The sequence below is a fragment of the Tinamus guttatus genome, unplaced genomic scaffold (assembly GCF_059628265.1).
Source record: "Tinamus guttatus ecotype Peru unplaced genomic scaffold, ASM5962826v1 Tinamus_guttatus_pri_ptg000004l, whole genome shotgun sequence".
NCBI lineage: Eukaryota > Metazoa > Chordata > Aves > Tinamiformes > Tinamidae > Tinamus > Tinamus guttatus.
Genome location: NW_028288538.1, coordinates 3,222,345 through 3,240,299, shown reverse-complemented (window position 1 = coordinate 3,240,299; position 17,955 = coordinate 3,222,345). Strand labels below are relative to the sequence as shown.

The 17,955-nt window shown below is 43.4% G+C and overlaps 1 protein-coding gene across 1 annotated transcript in view; it reads right to left on the bottom strand.

The window, feature by feature from the left end:
- Positions 1–4,314: 4,314 nt before the first annotated feature.
- The window catches only part of ADAMTS17 (ADAM metallopeptidase with thrombospondin type 1 motif 17), a 166,718-nt gene continuing 153,077 nt past the window's right edge, over positions 4,315–17,955 (bottom strand). Inside the window, exons 21-22 of the mRNA XM_088527984.1 lie at positions 7,026–7,203; positions 4,315–4,629 (exon numbers count right to left, since the gene is read on the bottom strand). Of these exons, the coding sequence (XP_088384110.1) occupies positions 4,478–4,629; positions 7,026–7,203 (330 nt within the window). The 3' untranslated portion in view covers positions 4,315–4,477. The remainder of the gene's footprint in view (positions 4,630–7,025; positions 7,204–17,955) is intronic.

Below are 17,955 nucleotides of genomic sequence, written 5' to 3'. Positions count from 1 at the left end.
CAAAGAAGAGATACTGCTGAGGATCGTTCCCACAGCCCGTCTGTGACCAGGTGCATGATCTTCACACAGAAGACGACCACAAGCGATTCCTGCTGGTGAGCAAATTCCTGGGGCTGCTTTCCTTAATCCATCGAAGCACGAACCTTTTGAAATGCAGACTGGTACAGTTCTTCTCTGCCTGGGACCCCACATTGCACTGGTGTTTGTACCGACACTTTTTAGTAGGAAGAGAAAACGCCTTTCCCAGTGGAGCAGGCGGTGCTGGGCAGCCTGGGTGCATGGCAGCTTTCACCCCACCAAAGCAGCGAGGTCCTGAGTTTGGTGCACGGATGCAGTAACAGGGCGTGTGGCACCAAGCCGCCTTCCCTATGGATGGGATAGTTTTGCTCCAGTATAAATCCAGACCCGCTCGCAGCCTTCAGGACCGGGCTGCGCCCGCGGAGCAGCCATCGCGAAGCGCGCAGCGCCGCCGCCGCTCCCCGCAGCTCCGGGGCGCCGTGGGCCGCTCCGCGCCGCGCCGGCCACGCGTCCCTCCCCGCCAGCACGGGCTTGAGCTTCGCCGCAGCCCGCGCACGGACTCCCCGCTGCAGCCCGGATCGCTTCTTCCCAGCCAGCCCTTTGGGCCGGTGCGCTGCTCACCAGACTCTGCCCGCTCGACTTTGCAAAAACACGGCCAGACCCACTGCTTCTGCAGCGTGCTGGGACCCCCAACATGCCAGGATTTTGCTGACCAACCACCTTTTACACCTACCAGAGCTCTCAAACGGTGGCCTAGATTTATCTGACCCCCAGCCTCAGTCTAGTACAAGACAGATGCACGTAATGTGCTAGTTACAGCTTCATTCCCATTCCCTAACATTCACAGCTAGTGCTGGGTTTGCTTTGTATTTGCTTTTCAAGTTCAGAAACCTTATTAAAGTTGTTATGGAAAAAATAAATTTATTATTCAACATACTCAATCTTTTCAAAATGGAATGATCCTCTTCTCATTTTTTTTTGGTTTTCATTTACAACTGGTTCCATTCAGTTTGACTGTTTTATCTATTTATAACCAGCACCAAAAAGAAAATTACCATGGATACAGTACATATGCAAATTAACTAATGGAAAAATATATACATTTCACTCTGTAATGAAAAACTTAAATGATATTATTGCCATGGAGGATATATCCCTGTATTATAATAAAATATCAAGCAATAATCAACTGCTAAGATTCTTCTCCACCAACAAAAAATAGCACCATACATGAGATAGTGAGAATCTACACTCAATAACACAACTGTGCAACTAGAAATGTACAGTACGTTAGTAACAGTACAGAGTATTGTTTACAATATGGAAATATCACCACTGTAATCAAAGGAGTGTCAATCTCTTACGAACAACAACTTAAAAGAAGTATTGTCATAGATACACTGAAACAAATGGCTTTCTCTTCACCAGAATGTAGTAACTCAGGGCAGAGTATAGCTGTAAATTCATAGAAAAGCTCCTATAAAATGATATAAAACAGAAGTGCAGGAGTATTGAATTATTTTTTTTTTCACTTTTCTGGCCATTACAAAATGGGAGGGTTGTCCCTAGATGAAGTTAGAGAATGTAATAAAACAGAGCTGTGTCGCGCCACCAGTTTTTAATTAACAATGGTTCCTGATTTAAAAAACCAGCCTGATGCATGCTAGTCTGTGGCCCGTGAGAGCAAGAGAGGTGCCTTTCAGTGCTCAAACATCCCATGGGATAAATGCATGTATTCTAAGACAGGATCCAGAGCTTGGACCCAAATGTTCTTGGAAGTCCAGGACCTTCCATACTGGGACAAGCCACAGGTTGAAGTAACCCAGTATCTTGTTCTGAACAGCAGACAGTAGTGAATGATTAGGGAAAAATAAGAATTATTTTTTTTTTCCTCTTCTAAGCACCCTCCTAGGTGGCCACCTATTGCCTAGGGAGAGTGCCAGACCAGCACCAGAAGGAAAAATAATAAACAATCCCTGTTATTTGAAAAGAAAAAATGGTTTCCATTAATAATAAACACACTTAACCCTTCCCTCAAGAAAACACAAAATCCTGGCAGCAGAGCCTTCAACAGCCCAATCTAAATGCCAACAATGCCAAAAATAACCAACAAGCGTTGGTTTCACCTGGCCAGGCCACTCTATGGGCAGGCATTACCCAGCTGAAGGAAAACAGCCAGCTCCAAATGTGAGGAGGGCACCGCCCCAGGGAAAACCGCCCCAGGAAATCTGGATATGAAGCAGCAATGTCCTCTGGACTGTGTCTGATCTCTCTGGCACTTCCTCATTTGCCATTTGCTAAGTAGGTATCACGGGGGTTCTGCCAAAAACTTCTATGAACAGCACCATTTTCATGGATCACTTCCTAAGGGACTACCCGACCACTACTACCACCTCCACATTTGGGCTAGAGGGGGGGAATAACATAAGAAAGAGATCTGCTCCTGACTTTAAGATGCCAAAAGAGCATCCAGTATAACAAAAAACAAGTGTGAATCATTTCCCTGATGGAGAAAATCATCTGTAGCATGGGAAAGCAGAGCCAGGGACTCGAGGGAAGGCTGTGTGCAAAGGAGCCTTGTGCGTACAGGGCAGCACTTGTGTGCACACATGTTCATTTGCACGAGCAAGCACAGATGCCCACACAGTGTCAGTTTGCTGTGCAAGATTAGATCTCTGTGCTTGAAACATGCAGCCCTCAATAAAATGCTAGTGAGTTTTTCCAGTGAGGTCCTGGATATTGAAATGTTTGCAGTAAGAAAGAAGTTACTTTCAAAATATGTTAGGAACTGAGAGTCTTTATCTTTCCTTAGGCTGAAAAATAGAAATGACAGCAACAGTGACAACTTGAGGGCGGACATGAGCTGCAGTGCAGCCTGGCCCAAGGGGTAGGAGCAGGGCTGAGTCCTGTGCTCTCCTAAGACTAAAAACGGCCACAACCAGTTCTAGAGCGAGTACAAAGCTGCGATTCATGCAAAAGGCTCTGCTTGTATCATGAAGAGCAGGCTGTAACTTAACCACTGCACAACTGGCCTTGGAGCCTGGCAAGGGAAACAATACGTGTTAGAGCAAGATATGATAGATAGACACTGATCTGTAGGACTAATGTAGGGGGCAAACTCTGCCCTGTGTAGAGCTCCCATTTCAAGTCTCACTTCTCAGAGAGGAGTCTGGGTTAAAGTGCAGATACATGGAAGAGAATATTGTGTATGTAGCACTTTGTAAGTGCTCTGATAGCACCAAACCTGATAGCACCAGAAAAAGGAGATAGGAAGCATTAAAATACAGTGAGCAAAATCCTAACCTCTGCTGGAGGTAAAAGGAGTCTTAGCCTTACAGCTTCAACAAGCCCAAGATTTCACCTTGAATGTCCTATATCAATCACTGCTTTTGACTCAAAAGGCTATTTAATGTCAGATGGATATAAGAGCCGAGAGATGGGAAACACCTGTTCTGCTCTCGGGTCCAGCCTTCTTAGAAAGGCTTTTCCAAGTCCTGTTTCTGTAACAACCCTATCCAGTTTCACAGTCCTCTTAAAAGTAACATTCAGTCTTCTTATCAGATTTTCTTCTAAAAACTGGAGAGCAGAGATGAAACCAAACAATCCCCCAGTGAACTACTGGATGAAATGATTTCTGGCTTCTCCCATCTCATGCATATGGTCTTTGCTTAGAAATAATTGTCTAGTGCTGTTAATAGGCTTCCATTTCATTAAGCTCAGTGGGGAAAAAAAAGCTTCATAAAAGAAATGGTATATTTTTTTCTAGGAAAATGAGAAAGAGATTTTTTTTTCCAAATTAGAAAGAAGAACAAGTCCCTATTAGTTGTTTTAAAAAACATGATGTGGAATTTTGGATACTATTGCACTGAGCTTTCTGCAGGAATTTCAGAGATGTCCAGCCTCTGCTATCAGCTTTCACAAGCTTTTACAGCAAATCCCCTCTTTAAATTAAGCCTTTCATTTATATGTGTCCCTCCAAGCCCACTCCACAGCAGGATAACTGTTGGGAATTAAAAACATCAGATGAAAGCCAAGACTGAAAGATTAAGCAACGTCTCTACCTTTGCTGAATTATTTTGCCAGAGGCTTCCTCCACTGAAGTACCCATAACCTTAGTCAATGTAATCACTTTGCAACTCTTGTCCTTTTCTTTAAGGGTAGCAAGCCATCCAGTGGCTGGTAATTTAATATATTAAAGTAAAAAGCATTAATGAAAAATGAAAAGATGTCAAAACACGATAAAATGATTGGCTCCTTGAGATGACTCTTTTCTGCATTTTTTTTAAGGTGGATGAGTGGATTACTTTGGTATCCAGTCTGTAGAAACAGTTTCAAGTCTTATTAGGTAAGCTTTGGAATCCACCGCGTTGTAGCAACTCGTAAGTTCCAGTACTCAGACCTACTAGTTCGTGATTTACATACAAACAGCTGTAATACCCTAAGAAGTAGCACAGGTTCATTAACTCTTCTGCTGCATCTTGTTTGCATAAAAGTCTCTGCAAGTCTGGCAGCAGCGCTGATACCACCGCATGTCTTGGCACAGATTCTTCTCCCGGATCACCCTGCAGTACACTGTCCACTGGTCGCCTGTGCACTTGTACGTGAGAGCAGCTTGGGACAAGAAAAGAGAGGAAAAACTAACAGATTAGCCAGAGAACAGCACTGCGGATGTGATCAAAATCACTGCATATCCAGGAAGAAAGAGCCAATCTTCCTATCAATACCGGAGATACATGACAGTTAAGTGACACATACGGTTTTATAAAAGAGCAGTGGGTTACAAAATTTTACATGTGATAGAAATGCGTGTATATGCTGAATGCTTTTTATGGTGTAAGACTTAAAAATTGTATGTAGTATTTTTATGAATGCTCTGCTAGTTGAGAAACGTTCTAAATGAGTTCTAAATGAGATGCTGGCCCAGCAGCATCTTGAATCCTTGTTCCTTAACCCTGATGGATGAAAACAGGAAAGACCCACACATTGTAATTAGCTTGAAGTCTCAGTGCCAAGCACAAGAAAAACCATGTCAGGAAGAACTGGTAGGAATATATATTACTGAAGCTCCATTTTACCGCACAAAAGGCAAAAGATGGGTAGAATATGATGCAGTGAAGTTACAATGTCCCAAGAGAAAATAAAAAAAGGTAACAAGAAACGAATTTTAAAAATTTGACTGCAAGAAAAAAAGCTGACAGCAAATGGAAGTGGTCATCGTGGCCAAGGGGAGCGTTTCTGACAGTCTGTCAGTGGTGGAGTAGCTCTTTGAGAGCATTAGATCTGCAGCTCCCACGTCCATTGGGGTCCTACCAGGGCAGCATTCAGAAGATGGGATATAGCTGATCATCTGCGACCCATCTGAATCTGACAGCTTCATATATCAGAAGGCATTGAGCCTCAAATAAGACTGTGCTTCTAGCATGTTTCACTTGTTTAAAAATTAGGTGCTTGAAATAAACCAGAGGTCCAAGCCCCATAAGAGTAGATAAGCATGTCTAGGACACATGGGTCAGGTATCTGAGGGGCTGAATAAATCCATCTGTGTCTTCACTGGGAGACACCGAGCAGGGATGTGAAAATCAGGTGAGGTGAACTCCACACTTCGATAATTCTGAAAATGTTATCCCAGATGAAAAACATTCTGGAACAGGGAAAAGGCAACACAGGTTTTGTAGACTCCTCAAGTTTGGGTTTTTTTTTCAGTATATTTTTTCAGTATTTTTTTTCATGTGGTTGCTATTGCAGAGAACAGAAATTTCTGTTCAGAGAATGCAATGAGAATTTGTTTATATGCAGGAAGAACAAAACACTCAGTGATATATCTTTCTGCTAATATCAAATATCATTATTTCTGGCCCTGGTGATTCCAAACTTGGTTTAGAAACAAAAGCATCCAAAATTACTTGCAGATTACTTTCAGCAGGGACTTGAGCCTCCCCAGCCTTCTGAACACGTGAACTTTTTATTGCTTTGTCCTAAAAATGTGAATTGGGATGGATTTCTTGTCTCATCGGTATCAAAGGCTTACTTCTCAAATGAAAAGTTTTTCCTCCACTGTGCTCTTGGTGCTAAAATATCTGGAAAATACCCTCTCATGTTCTTAAAGAATTTAGAAGCTTCTCAGCATAACTGCATTTGCAAGAAGAAAATTCCCCATATTCTTTTAAACAGTTGTGAGAAGTATTATTGACTTTGAGAAAAACAGAGAATCAGGTCAGAAGCTTGAAGTCCTGTCCTAGTTAAAGTATTGTTTGACTCTGAAAGGTTAGAAAGGCTAAAATTAAAAAAAAAAATCGTTTATCCTCTTATAAACTGAGCAAATACGATGTGGAGGATCATGGATTCCCACAATATTCTATTAATAGAAGCATTCTTACCTAGCACCATTTTTAAAAATGCAATGTGAAGGTGTTTTGGGAAACAGTTTATCATTGCATACTCAAAATGACCACAGGCGCAGGGAGCATGAGATGAAGGTCAGTGGCAGAAAATCAAAGGGCTCAGAGAAAAGAGACTGAATGCTCACTTACCTCCCAGGGATAAATTAATTCATCACATCCACATTCTTGTGGCAGCAAATGAAAAGGAATAACCCTTTCCGAAAAAAACGGATGCTCTACTTGTCAAGGTCATGTACTTTCCTTAGGACACAGATTATGAATAAAGTCTCACATTTTACACTCACCACAGCGGAAGCAGGGCAAGAATATATTTTGTGAGTGAGAAAGATATGCCTGTCAGCTTCCCCATTTGCCTGCTCCTGTGGGTCTTGCGTCTCCACCAGCGAATGCTCCAGCTTTGTGGAAGCTGAGGCTGGGACTGATGGATGAGAGGACCCACACACACTAGACCTTCACTCCGGTCTGCCTGGGTGGCCCTCTCATCATTTCTGGCCCTGGTCAATACAGTGAAGCCTGACTGTTATCACACTGGCAGCCTGGGCTTTGGTACCTTGTGCTCTGCTTACAGTCACAGGAGGCCCGTTCCCCGGAAGATCCCTCACTCACCAAGTCTGGGCGAGGTAATTGTGTTGACATTTATCTTCTCGTTGCAGACCTCTTGGTGGCACTGCCTGTAGGCCGCTGGCTTGGACACGATGGGGCACTCGCTGCCGTGGCGCCCCGTGACTTTGTGCATACACTGGACCACGCGTGACTGGAGGCCTTTCCCACAAGTTGAGGAGCACTGCAGGAGAGAAGGGACTGAGGCATGGTCCAGGCAGAGCAGTTTCAAAATCACACACACGAGTACACTGTAAAAATCCCCACCAGGGCTGAAGCAGACTCGCAGCTATCCATGGTGTTGGGACTCCACAATGGAGAGACAGGAACCCTTCCTGCAGCTGTTATATTTGTCCATGAGGATTTCCATGAGCAGAGGAGCTGTCCCAGGACAGGACTGGGAGTTGCTGCCTTTCTGTCTGGACTCATTTCATGCTCAGAATCCACCTACACTCTTGTCTCACCAGACGCCCGGGACGGGGAGCAGATAGAGGTGCAGTTCCCTTCACCGGCCACAAAGAGGCAAAGCTGGAAAACAGATACTGCCAAATACTGCACTAGCACATCCAACTCCCTCTCCATGAGGGACCCAAGAGAACTGGTTGCCTTGATTTGAAAGACCTCTCCAGGACATGGTCAGTCTACCAAGGCTTCCTCCAGGGAAAACATGAGCACTGCAAGAAGATAAAACCAAGGCTCATAGCAGAGGCAGGTAGCTCCTAATGCATGCCTAGACCTCTAGAGAAGCTCTGTTCTAGTATAGAGGAGGAAACATCAGGTATTCAAGTACTCAGCCCCATCTATCCCTGCTAACTGTCTGGCACTCACCAGTCCTCCTGGGAGCAATTGCAAATTGTACTCCGTGAGTTTTGGCTTCTCTTTGCCAGGAGGCCCTGCCTGTTTATATGCTTTCCTTGTTGTCATACAGTTGGAGTCCCTACCTCTCCCTCCCTCTTCCTCTGGCCCAGTCACTTGTGATTTACAATGTCCTACTTGCACGCTGTTCAATTTTAATAAAGCAAACACACTGAGCACAGTGAGGTGCACCAGCTGGAGTTAATAAAAGAACCTTGTATTTAAAATAAAGGAACAATGGGTTGCAGGACTTTGGTAAGGTTCCTATTTCTGCTAGAGCCACACACAAGCAAACGATGGGGGAGAGGAGGAGATGGGGGGGAAAACACAGGATATACACTTAGGATGGTACTGAAAACATCCCGATTTCTGTCCTCTGTTGTTTCTGAACAAGGTCAATGCAATGCAGGAGGTCCTTCTTGCGAAACACTATCGCCTTGGAGTGGTGGGTTATTAAAAAAGAGCAAGCCAAACATTTAAGAGGCTCAGAAGACAAGCACCGCTGAGCCTGGAAGCTGTTCAGATCCTGAGGAGAAAAGGGCTTGTGAAGTGTCTTGACAGACTGAATGGAGAGAGATGGAACAGCTCTGCTGCACTGAACCCACAGGAACTCCTAAAAGCATCAGGTCTACATGGACAAAGTGTAGGCACGGCGGGGCTATGCACATGGTTCACAGGATGAGACACACGTGGTGGAACAGTCTCTGGTTTGAGCTTGAGCTGCTCTGCTGACATCAGCCCCAAGACTGAAGCACAAGTTACAGGTATGCAAGACTAGGAGCTGGGGCAAAACAATGTATGGATAAACCTAATTCTCCACCTCTTTCATCTAAGGGGAGAGCCCAGCAAAGCTGTGGTCATTTTGTTTGGGAAATACCACAAGCAACCCTTGCAGCTTCTCAAATGATATCAGATACAAGAAGACTAGCCTTGTTCTGGAGCACAGAGAGCTTTTCCTTCCTGTGTGGGTCAGTGAAAGGCCTGACGGAAACTGGCTGAGATGAACAGGACCACATCAAACAGAGCTGGTGCAGCCCTGCTTCAGATCACCCAGTTTATTTCTGGCTAAGAGGAGCTGTAGGATCACTGAAGCCTGTTGTCAAAGATAATTACATTATTAGGAATCTGTGTTATCTTCTTTAGTTATTCATATTAATAACTGTTTATCAAACTGCTCTCCTCTCTTTGATCATAGAATCATAGAATTGTTAAGGTTGGAAAGGACCTCTAGAGATCATCTAGTCCAACCTTCCTGCAGGTAGAGCACGTGGCACAGGACTGCGTCTGAGCGGGTTTGGAAGATCTCCAGAGAAGGAGACTCCACAACCTCTCTGGGCAGCCTGTTCCAGTGCTCTGGCACCCTCACTGTCAAGAATTTTTTCCTTAAGTGCCTGTGGAGCTTTTGGTGTTTCAGTTTGTGGCCATTACCTCTAGTTCAGGGTTTATCCTGAACTTTACCTTCAGGTAGTTCAGGTAGTTTACCTGAATTACTCTGAATTACCTCAGTTTCAGGGGTGGCCACCCCTGAAAGAGGCCAGCCCCATCCTCCTCACTCCCTCCCTTGAGGTACTTCTAGACACTGCTCAGGTCCCCTCTCAGCCTTCTCTTCTCCAGCTGAACAGGCCCAGCTCCCTCAGCCTCTCCTCATAGGGCAGATGTTCCAGGCCCCTGATCATCCTTGCAGCCCTGCACTGGACTCTCTCCAGCAGCTCCACGTCCCTCTCGTACTGGGGGTGATGCACTCACCAAATTTTTATTTCTTTTTCAATTCTCCCTTATACTCCATCTGCTCTTTATTCCTATTCTTTCCCCCAGTGTATTTCCCTAGGATTAAATTTCCCTATTCTGAACAGTCTCTGGCTCAGATGCCCTGCTGGACTCTGCCATTAGGCCATCCTGATGAGCTGCTTATCGCTGTGCTTCCAATCGCGTAGCCCCTCCAAGACCTTCTTATAAAGTATTTTGAAGGTAACAGTCATGCTAAATTAAAAGTTTTAAATGCATTTTGGAATTCTAAAATTTAAACAAATGGTTATTTTTTTCATCATCCTTATTTCAATTTAGTGTCAACACATTAGTTTACATTTCTTTGCACTTAGACATTCAGATATTGAATTTACATCGTAATTTGGTCACTTCAGGAACGATTACAGTATTTACGACTAAGCTGAACTCGTCCTTTGCTTGTGTGCTGTATGATGAACTATTCCAAAAAACAATCCTTAAAGTCCCTCATTTAACCCTCCTCCCGGTAACTTCACTTTCTGTGGCGAGATGCAGGCACTTTGTTCGTTGTGGCTGCCCCTCTGCTGCTTCCCAGCACCGGGCACCCTCAGCAACTTCTGCAGGTTTGGAAGCCAGTCAGGCACGATCACTTCATTTGGAGATAAAGCTAACAACTTTTGTTGTTATAAATTCAACTATGTGGTCCTTTCCCTTCCCCTTTGCCAAATGCAACCTCTAATCCTCAGGATTTCAATGGCACTTCTAGTCTTCAGAGTGCTTTACTAACCTTAATCCTCACAAAACTCTTGGAAAAGAGAGTGAATTCTATGTCCATCTTACGTACAGAATAGTTGTAGTGCAGAAGCATAAAGAAACTTGTCCAAGGCCGTGGGGCCCCTTGACATGACTGTAACACAGCGGGTCTGAAACTTTTGTCTCTGGCCTTTTGACACTCCCCGAATAAGGTTTTTGCATACTGATGTACAAACGCTCACCTACCTATGTCTGCGTTTCTGTCTCTGCATTTGTTAACCAGCAAGGAGGGCAAGCAACAAAATTTTTTCCACAGGCACTGCCAACTCCAATCCCTACACAAATAACAGCAGAGTTTTTGCCCGAAGCAGTTTTATTTCTTCTCCTCAGAGACTGGGATCATCACCTATGCTATGCAATTAGTTTTTCACAGCCAGGAAGACAGATTTTAACATCTTTCTTGAACTCTTTTGGGTTTGGCAGCTAAGGGAAGGTTGGACATCTGGCTTATTTTAAGACAAAATTTTCAACTCAGTACTTGGATAGTCTATTTTCCTAGGAATTTCAATAGGAAATAGGAATAGATACAAAATACATACAAAGAAGAAATTGTTACTCCTACTACACCGAGAAGAGAGGACATCGTTAAAAGAGGCAGAACAGTCAAACTCCAACTAAACAGCAGATTCCCATAAATACCTTTTCTCCTACTCTGGCCAGCTGAATGCATTGCTGCAGCCTCTCTGTTCCCAAATATTTATTGAGGAAATAAGTACCCTCACAGAGAAGCAAGGAAGTATACCCACAGAATCATCTGCAAGGCTAAATTCACTCTGGGCATTCTGATACGGGGCCTTTGGGCTTGGATGCAGTATCTGCAGTAAGAAAAGCTGCTGAAGCCTTCCTGAAAACAGAGGAAGAACTGACAGAGAGAGCAAACTGCTCACGGCAGCATGTGGGCTGCATGGCAAGGGCTGAAAGCATCGTTACGCTTCACTTCTGATCCGGTGTCAGCTGGTACCCTGCCATGGTACCACTGCTGCACTGGGGAACTGCGCTGGCTGTATTTAAAATATTGCTAAAGGAGAGCGGATTTTTCCAAGTACTGAGTTGTTTTGCTGCTATTTAGAAAAATACTCTGCAGTTCTGAGAAGCCCTCACAAGCATTGACCAAACTCCAGAATACTCGTGCTGTTTTGATGGTGTGAAGTGATATGTGATGCTGGAGCATCAGGAGCCTGGTACAGAGCTGGGTGCATCTCAACTAACAACTATGCTGTGTTTCAGGCAGTGCAAGAAAATCCTCCAGCAACTTGCTTAGGCTGGGAAGCTGGGGATTCAGGCAAGGGGTTGAATATAGACAGCGGTGTGGGACAAAGCAGCATTTTTTCCCTTCTATTAGACACTGTCAGTGACACCACTATCAAAAAAATGCATATGCAAACTACGTGGCTTAACCACAAGGCACTAAAGGATGCAGATTTTCCTGATAATACAGCCATTGTCAATAGGAAATCGACCAACACGCAAGGACCTAAGAACCGCTCGACACTGCACCAAAGAGGGGTTAATGGAAGGAATTATGAAAAGTGAACCCGATGAGAACCCTAGTAGCTCCCAGTTCAAACACGGCACGAGAAGGCAAAAAGAATACAAAAAATGCCTCCATTCACATTCCTTGGCAGTAGCCTGCAAGCCAGTGGGGATATCCAGAAGGAAATAAACTCACAAATTCTCAAGGCAGCAGCTGCATTCATCAGCTTAAAGAAGATTTACTCACTGAAAAACTCCAACCGTAAGACCAAACTATGATTTTTCAACTGGAATGCTATTTCCACCCTAGGATACTGATATGAAAGCTTGAAATCTACCAAAGGTGAAGACAGATGTCTAATTGCTTTGAAAGCAAATGCCTCAGGAAAATATTAGGTATTAAAATAGCATGAATTTACAGTAAGTGCTGAGATCTGTCGAAGACTTCATCAACACCTGATCTGCAAAAGATAGCCAGAGGAGGAGACTGAAACAGGTCTGAATGAAGCCAGGGCAGGGATGTCCTTGGGCAGCTGGAGGAACATGTAAAAGGGAGCAACCCAAAGAACGCCAGGGTTGAGGGTTTATGGGGACAGAAAAACAATGTAGATTTAACACTACAGAGGAAAGGCTGTGCTCAGAACTGGATGGGGTAATGGGGAGGACTGCTGGCCTGGCAGGGATGTATTCAGGCATGTGTCACCATTAGAAATACTTATTTTTATTTTTAAACACCAGAGATTTGTTGCTTTCAGCATACAGCTGGGGCATCCCTTCAGCCAGTTCTGGATGTACCCAAAACATTCAAAAGGTTCCTCTCTTCTGAAGACAGAGAGCTCAAGATAACAATGATAACTGAGCTGAAGGCAAGATGTTTTCCTTCTTTCCGTGTCCATCTGATGTTTCGAGATACTGGTTTGTCCCCAGTTTGCTGAAAGATGCCAAAGCCAAGGATAACACTATGGCTAAAGCTCTAATATTGAGAGATAGTCATGCTTTACTGACTTCAGAGTTCAAGTATTCAAGGCGTTAGGAAAGGGGAGAGATTTTCCCCCTGGGGTCTCTTTTCTTGCCTCTATGAAAGTCAGAAAGCAAGCAAGGCAAGTTCCTATTAATAACATTCCAAAACAGCATCAGAGATGAATGACAAATATCCTGTAATTGCTCTGTTCCCAGGACTTTAATAATATACATGTGTGTGCTCTGAAAGTCAGTGCTCCACACACCTTCACAGCAGGCTTTTTATAAATATTGTTAATTTAAACTCTGAAGTTTTAACTGAAAAGCAGCATGCAACACGCTTCCACAAACACCAGGTCAACTTTCACTATGGCATCATGCAAAAGAAAGAAATTTTTGTCTTTTTGCTGATAGTATCTAATTAGCCCAAAGCAAACTGTAAGCTGTTTTTCAAGCTTCCTTGTTCTTTTACTTTTTTTTTTCTTTTCAAACCACATGCCTGTAAAGAGAACGTATCTGGTCTTGCTTACAACAAGCTTTCATTTGGAAACTTTAGTGAAATGACTGATTTGTTTAATTTAACTAAAGCAAAAAAAAAAAAGCCTGTTCTTCTGATCAATATGGAAGAAACAATAAATTATAGCAGAAAATCCTCACACCTGATGTGACAGTATCTTAGAAGGAGAGGAGAAATCTTTGTAAACTGCCTGCAGCAGTTTTGTGCTTTCAAACTGCATGACCCTAAGGAGCAAGACCTCACCAGCATGCCTCGCTGTGTAATTAAGCTTGACTTTACTCTTCTGAAAAGTTCTATTGTGTACAGAGAGTTCAGAGACTAAAAGCTGAATACATGAATACTCTGGGTAGTGACAGTGCCCCTAAGTACGTGGGCAATGTAGCCCAGGTGGGTGGTAATGAGGAAATGCCATTTAATTTGTCACCTGTTCACCTCTTGGGAGCCTTCAATGTGTGTTTCAAGAGCTCTAAGTAATAAAAGCAAAGATGTGACGTGAATGTTATCACCGATGAAGTGCCATAATCCAGCTTGCCAGCAAGCATGTCTTGCTTCAATCTGGAGCACATACAATCTGCAAATCCTCCATACTATTCCACCTTGATAAACTTAAGGAAATCATGCTAACTTAAGGACTGACTTAAGGAAAATCATGCTAACACCTTACCTAACAGGCATACTTGAGCTAACTTTAGGGAAACTAGATGGTCATAGACAACTATGTAACCATGGGATCACATAGCTCGACTCAGGACAATGGCCTGAGGACTCCCACGACTCCCACAGCAAGTTTTGAGGCCTGTGCTAAGCAATGTTTTTTATGCACTACACATAGTCCCACACCAAAAGAACATCTTGTGAACCTAAGTTCTGCCAACAACCATCTTAGTTACTCATCACTTAACCATCTTTGGTACCTAAATGTGATATATTTTAAAACAATTATTAAAGTTTATTTAACTTCAGCAAGAGACCACTCATCTGTGTCATCTCAATCCTGCCTTAGGTTCCTCTGGACAGGGAGCCACACAGTTCTCAAATGTGTGATGCTGAACTAACACTGCACTGCATCTCTCTGCATAGTCAAAAAACATCTGACATGAAAGTTGATGCTAATTTAAAGGAGTTCTGGAAAATTGTCACCTTAATGCTTCAGTGGTCGTTAAAAATCTCCAAAGGCTGTTGTAAGGATTGCAAAATAACAGCAATCCCTGCTAGGAATACCTACTGCATGTCAGGAAGATTTGAGGGGCAAAAAATGCTCTTCAGTTGGGTAGCACAAGCTTTAAACTTTGAATTACCTACTGTTCATCTTTTTAAAGATATGATTCAAGACACTGTATCAGCATCTTGGATTAGCAGAGAAAAATGAATGCCAATATTTGCACAGGCTTGTCTTTCATGCTTGCTTCTTTTCCACATTAAAAAAAGAAGTAACAGTCACAATGGAATCCCATTAAAAAACCATTGATCTTGGTGGGAGGCTTTAATTCCCCATCAGAAAAAAAATGCACTTAATGAAGCAGAGCTTTAAATAAAAATATTAAAAAAGAGTAAGCTATTCTTCCAATTAATAGGAGCACTGGAGGCTGAATTGGAACATGAGACAATAACACTCTGATAGAAAGTCCTCCACTTCAAACAAAACACCGGTGAATGTTGCCTTCCTCCAGCACATTCCCTCTTCTTAAACAGTCTTCAAACTAATTTGTACTAGGATGTTCCCAGAAACTCCAGCTGAGATGGGCTGTGCTAGCTGTGCTGTGAACAAGACGCAGGCACTGCCTCAAAGGCATGAGCAGGAGACATCAGTTCCTGCAGCTCCAGGCCCACAGGGACCCATGTGGCCAGCGCGGGTGTCACTGCTCTTTGCTTTCCTGCCCAGGCTCACCTGCATGGCCGGCAGTGAACACAAGACTACAGAGCAACTCCAACTTGTTTCAGGGCCAGGATGCACTCCTTACTTCTCTGATGATAACCTTTAGCACAGCTAAAGGACAGAAGCTCAAGGAGAGGAAGTGGTGGGATTCATCTCAGTAAGTCAACGGGAGTTGGTCACTGACTTTGGTGGGTCAGTGATGGGCCCATAACCCTAAAACAAAATTCATTTCATTGCAGCAGAAGAGAGATGTGGTTTCTGCTTTGTAAGACAAACATGAGGGTGGTTGTGCAGTGATACCTGTTTTATTCCAGGCTTTTCCCCAACAAAGGTTAAGTGAAAGCACATCACAACTCGGGAGGGTAACTTCTACTTGAGAAAGACAGAGCAAAGGCTTCTCATTTCCCTTTCTAACGGGCTGTACCAGCTTTCCTGAATTCAGAAATGACTCCTGCTGATAGAACCGAGTTTGGGGTATTAGTTTTCATCCCCTGCCCAGGAATATGTTGAATTTAAGCTGTGACAGCTGGCTGACCAGAGGAATAAACTGTGGGGAAGTGGTACTTGCTGTATGACTTTGAGCAGTCCACAGGGCAGTGTTTGGATTCAGCATACTCTGGTGAGCGCTGGCTCCTGGTCGCATCTAAACCCAGGAAAGCAGAAAGTTGGAATACTGAAACTTGCTGGGTCCTGTCCCATCATATCCACATCTCCCACCTTCTGGAGAACAACTGACTGGCATCAGTGAGGCCTACGGACAACTCGCCAACATCAATGTCCAGCTACGCTGCTGAATGCCCTAAGTCATCAGATCGTTTGCTGAGCCAAAGTGAGCAAGAGACACGAAAGGGCCTGTCAGCTGTGATGTTGTGATGGCCATTCTAGGTGACTGTCCCTCCTGGGGAGCCTTCTTCTGAACGCAACAACAACAACAAATCTTCTCCAAGGTCGAAAGAGATGAACTTAGCTGTGAACTTTATGAAGAATTAACAAGTTGTCCGTGGTTTATCATAAACAGATGGCAGTCAAGCCATGAACTTGTAATGAATATTAGAACAACGGACAGTTTGCTTCTATACTTAAAACAGCTTTGAATACACCTCTCAAACTACAGCTGTCCTTGATTTGCTCTTCTTATCATGTAATGTGAGTTATCATTAAACGCGAGGCGGATGGAGGATTTTTTTTTGATGTTCCCAAACATTGCAACTTGGAAAACATGTCTTCCTGGCACTGGAAGACTGCAGAGTGTTTTTTGAAAAAAAATGTTTCTTTGCATACTGTGAAGTTAGCATTCTTATCTCTTATAGAATGCAATCTGCTGCAATCCTGCCAAAATAATTAATTTGCAATTACAGAATTGCTGTTACCACCATTGTGATTAATGGCTGCTGATCTTCAGTATGAAACACCTCAACGTCTGGCACAAACCCAGGATTTTTCTTATAGGAAATTAGATTTTTTCCTCCCCATTGTTAATATTCTCCTGGGATGCGAACCTGTAGCCAGCATTTCATAGGCTGAGTAAAACACTGTAAAGAAATTGGCAGCTATTGATGTCCAGGGAGGGCAGGTGGCTATAGGCAGTTTTTCAAATGTGCATTATCACTACTGACACTATTTGGCAACAAGCATCTTTTTTAACATCACACTTTGCCAAGCTGATCCTTACCAGTAGTTTGCAGTTTCTGCAATCATGAATCCAGAGAAAGCTGTGCCAGGTGGCTACTCAAAATGTGAAGTCATAGAGAAGATTTTTTCCTCTATTTTCCTTCTTTCTATCCAATGAAGTTCAACTTACTATGTCAGTGATTTTTGTTTTCACCTGAGAACAGGAATCTGCAGAATTACTACACAAGACCTGAAGATCATGCGCAGTCCAGCAGCTCAGATTCCAACCTGAATACCATTGGCATAAGCCTGCAGTAACTCAAACGGCTGAATTAATCTGGATTTATACTAATGTAGGCAAGATTGATATCTGAACCAATGAGTTGAGTGAGATCCATGGCTCGTGGCCAATGGATCGTAGGAAAGAATGAAAGACAGTTACCCTGAATTTACATCTGGTTATCTGAGATTAATACAGGTCTTAGCATTTACAGAGCATCTACTGTAACTGCAAAGAAAAAATATGGCAAAGCCAATATATTACAAGGCTTCTGTTAGTGAACTATGTATGTTTCTTCTAAAAATCTTTTCATGGGCTATGTAATGTAATAGGGTAATGAGCTAAATTGTTGCCTAAGGGACAGAAGTTTCATGTCTAGATTTCCGTCCACAAAGCTGAAAATGCACCCTTGTGAAAGTCAGCACTAATGACTGAGTTAGAGTATCTTGCTTGTAATTTTACCTTCCTTGATATAATACCAGTTAAAAGCAGAATAGCCAAAAAAAGTGAAACTGGGAACCCTGGACCACTCTGTGCTGTTGGTTCAAAATATAATATACTTCAATCACAAGGCAGAAATAGAGTAGGCTGAGGCATATAGAACAGTGAAATAATTAAGTAAAACTGGAAATGAAGAAAAATCCAAAAAAGGCTTCTGTAAAACTGCTCTCCACATATAATCTTCTGCCTCCAGTCACACCGTCAAACAGTCCGTAAGCCAACTGGAGAAGAACTGCAGGAAACTACAGTGTTGGCCTGTACATTTGGACCTGCACCATGAGCTGGCACAGGCCGCTGCGCTTTGCAGCAAGCAAGAGCCACATCC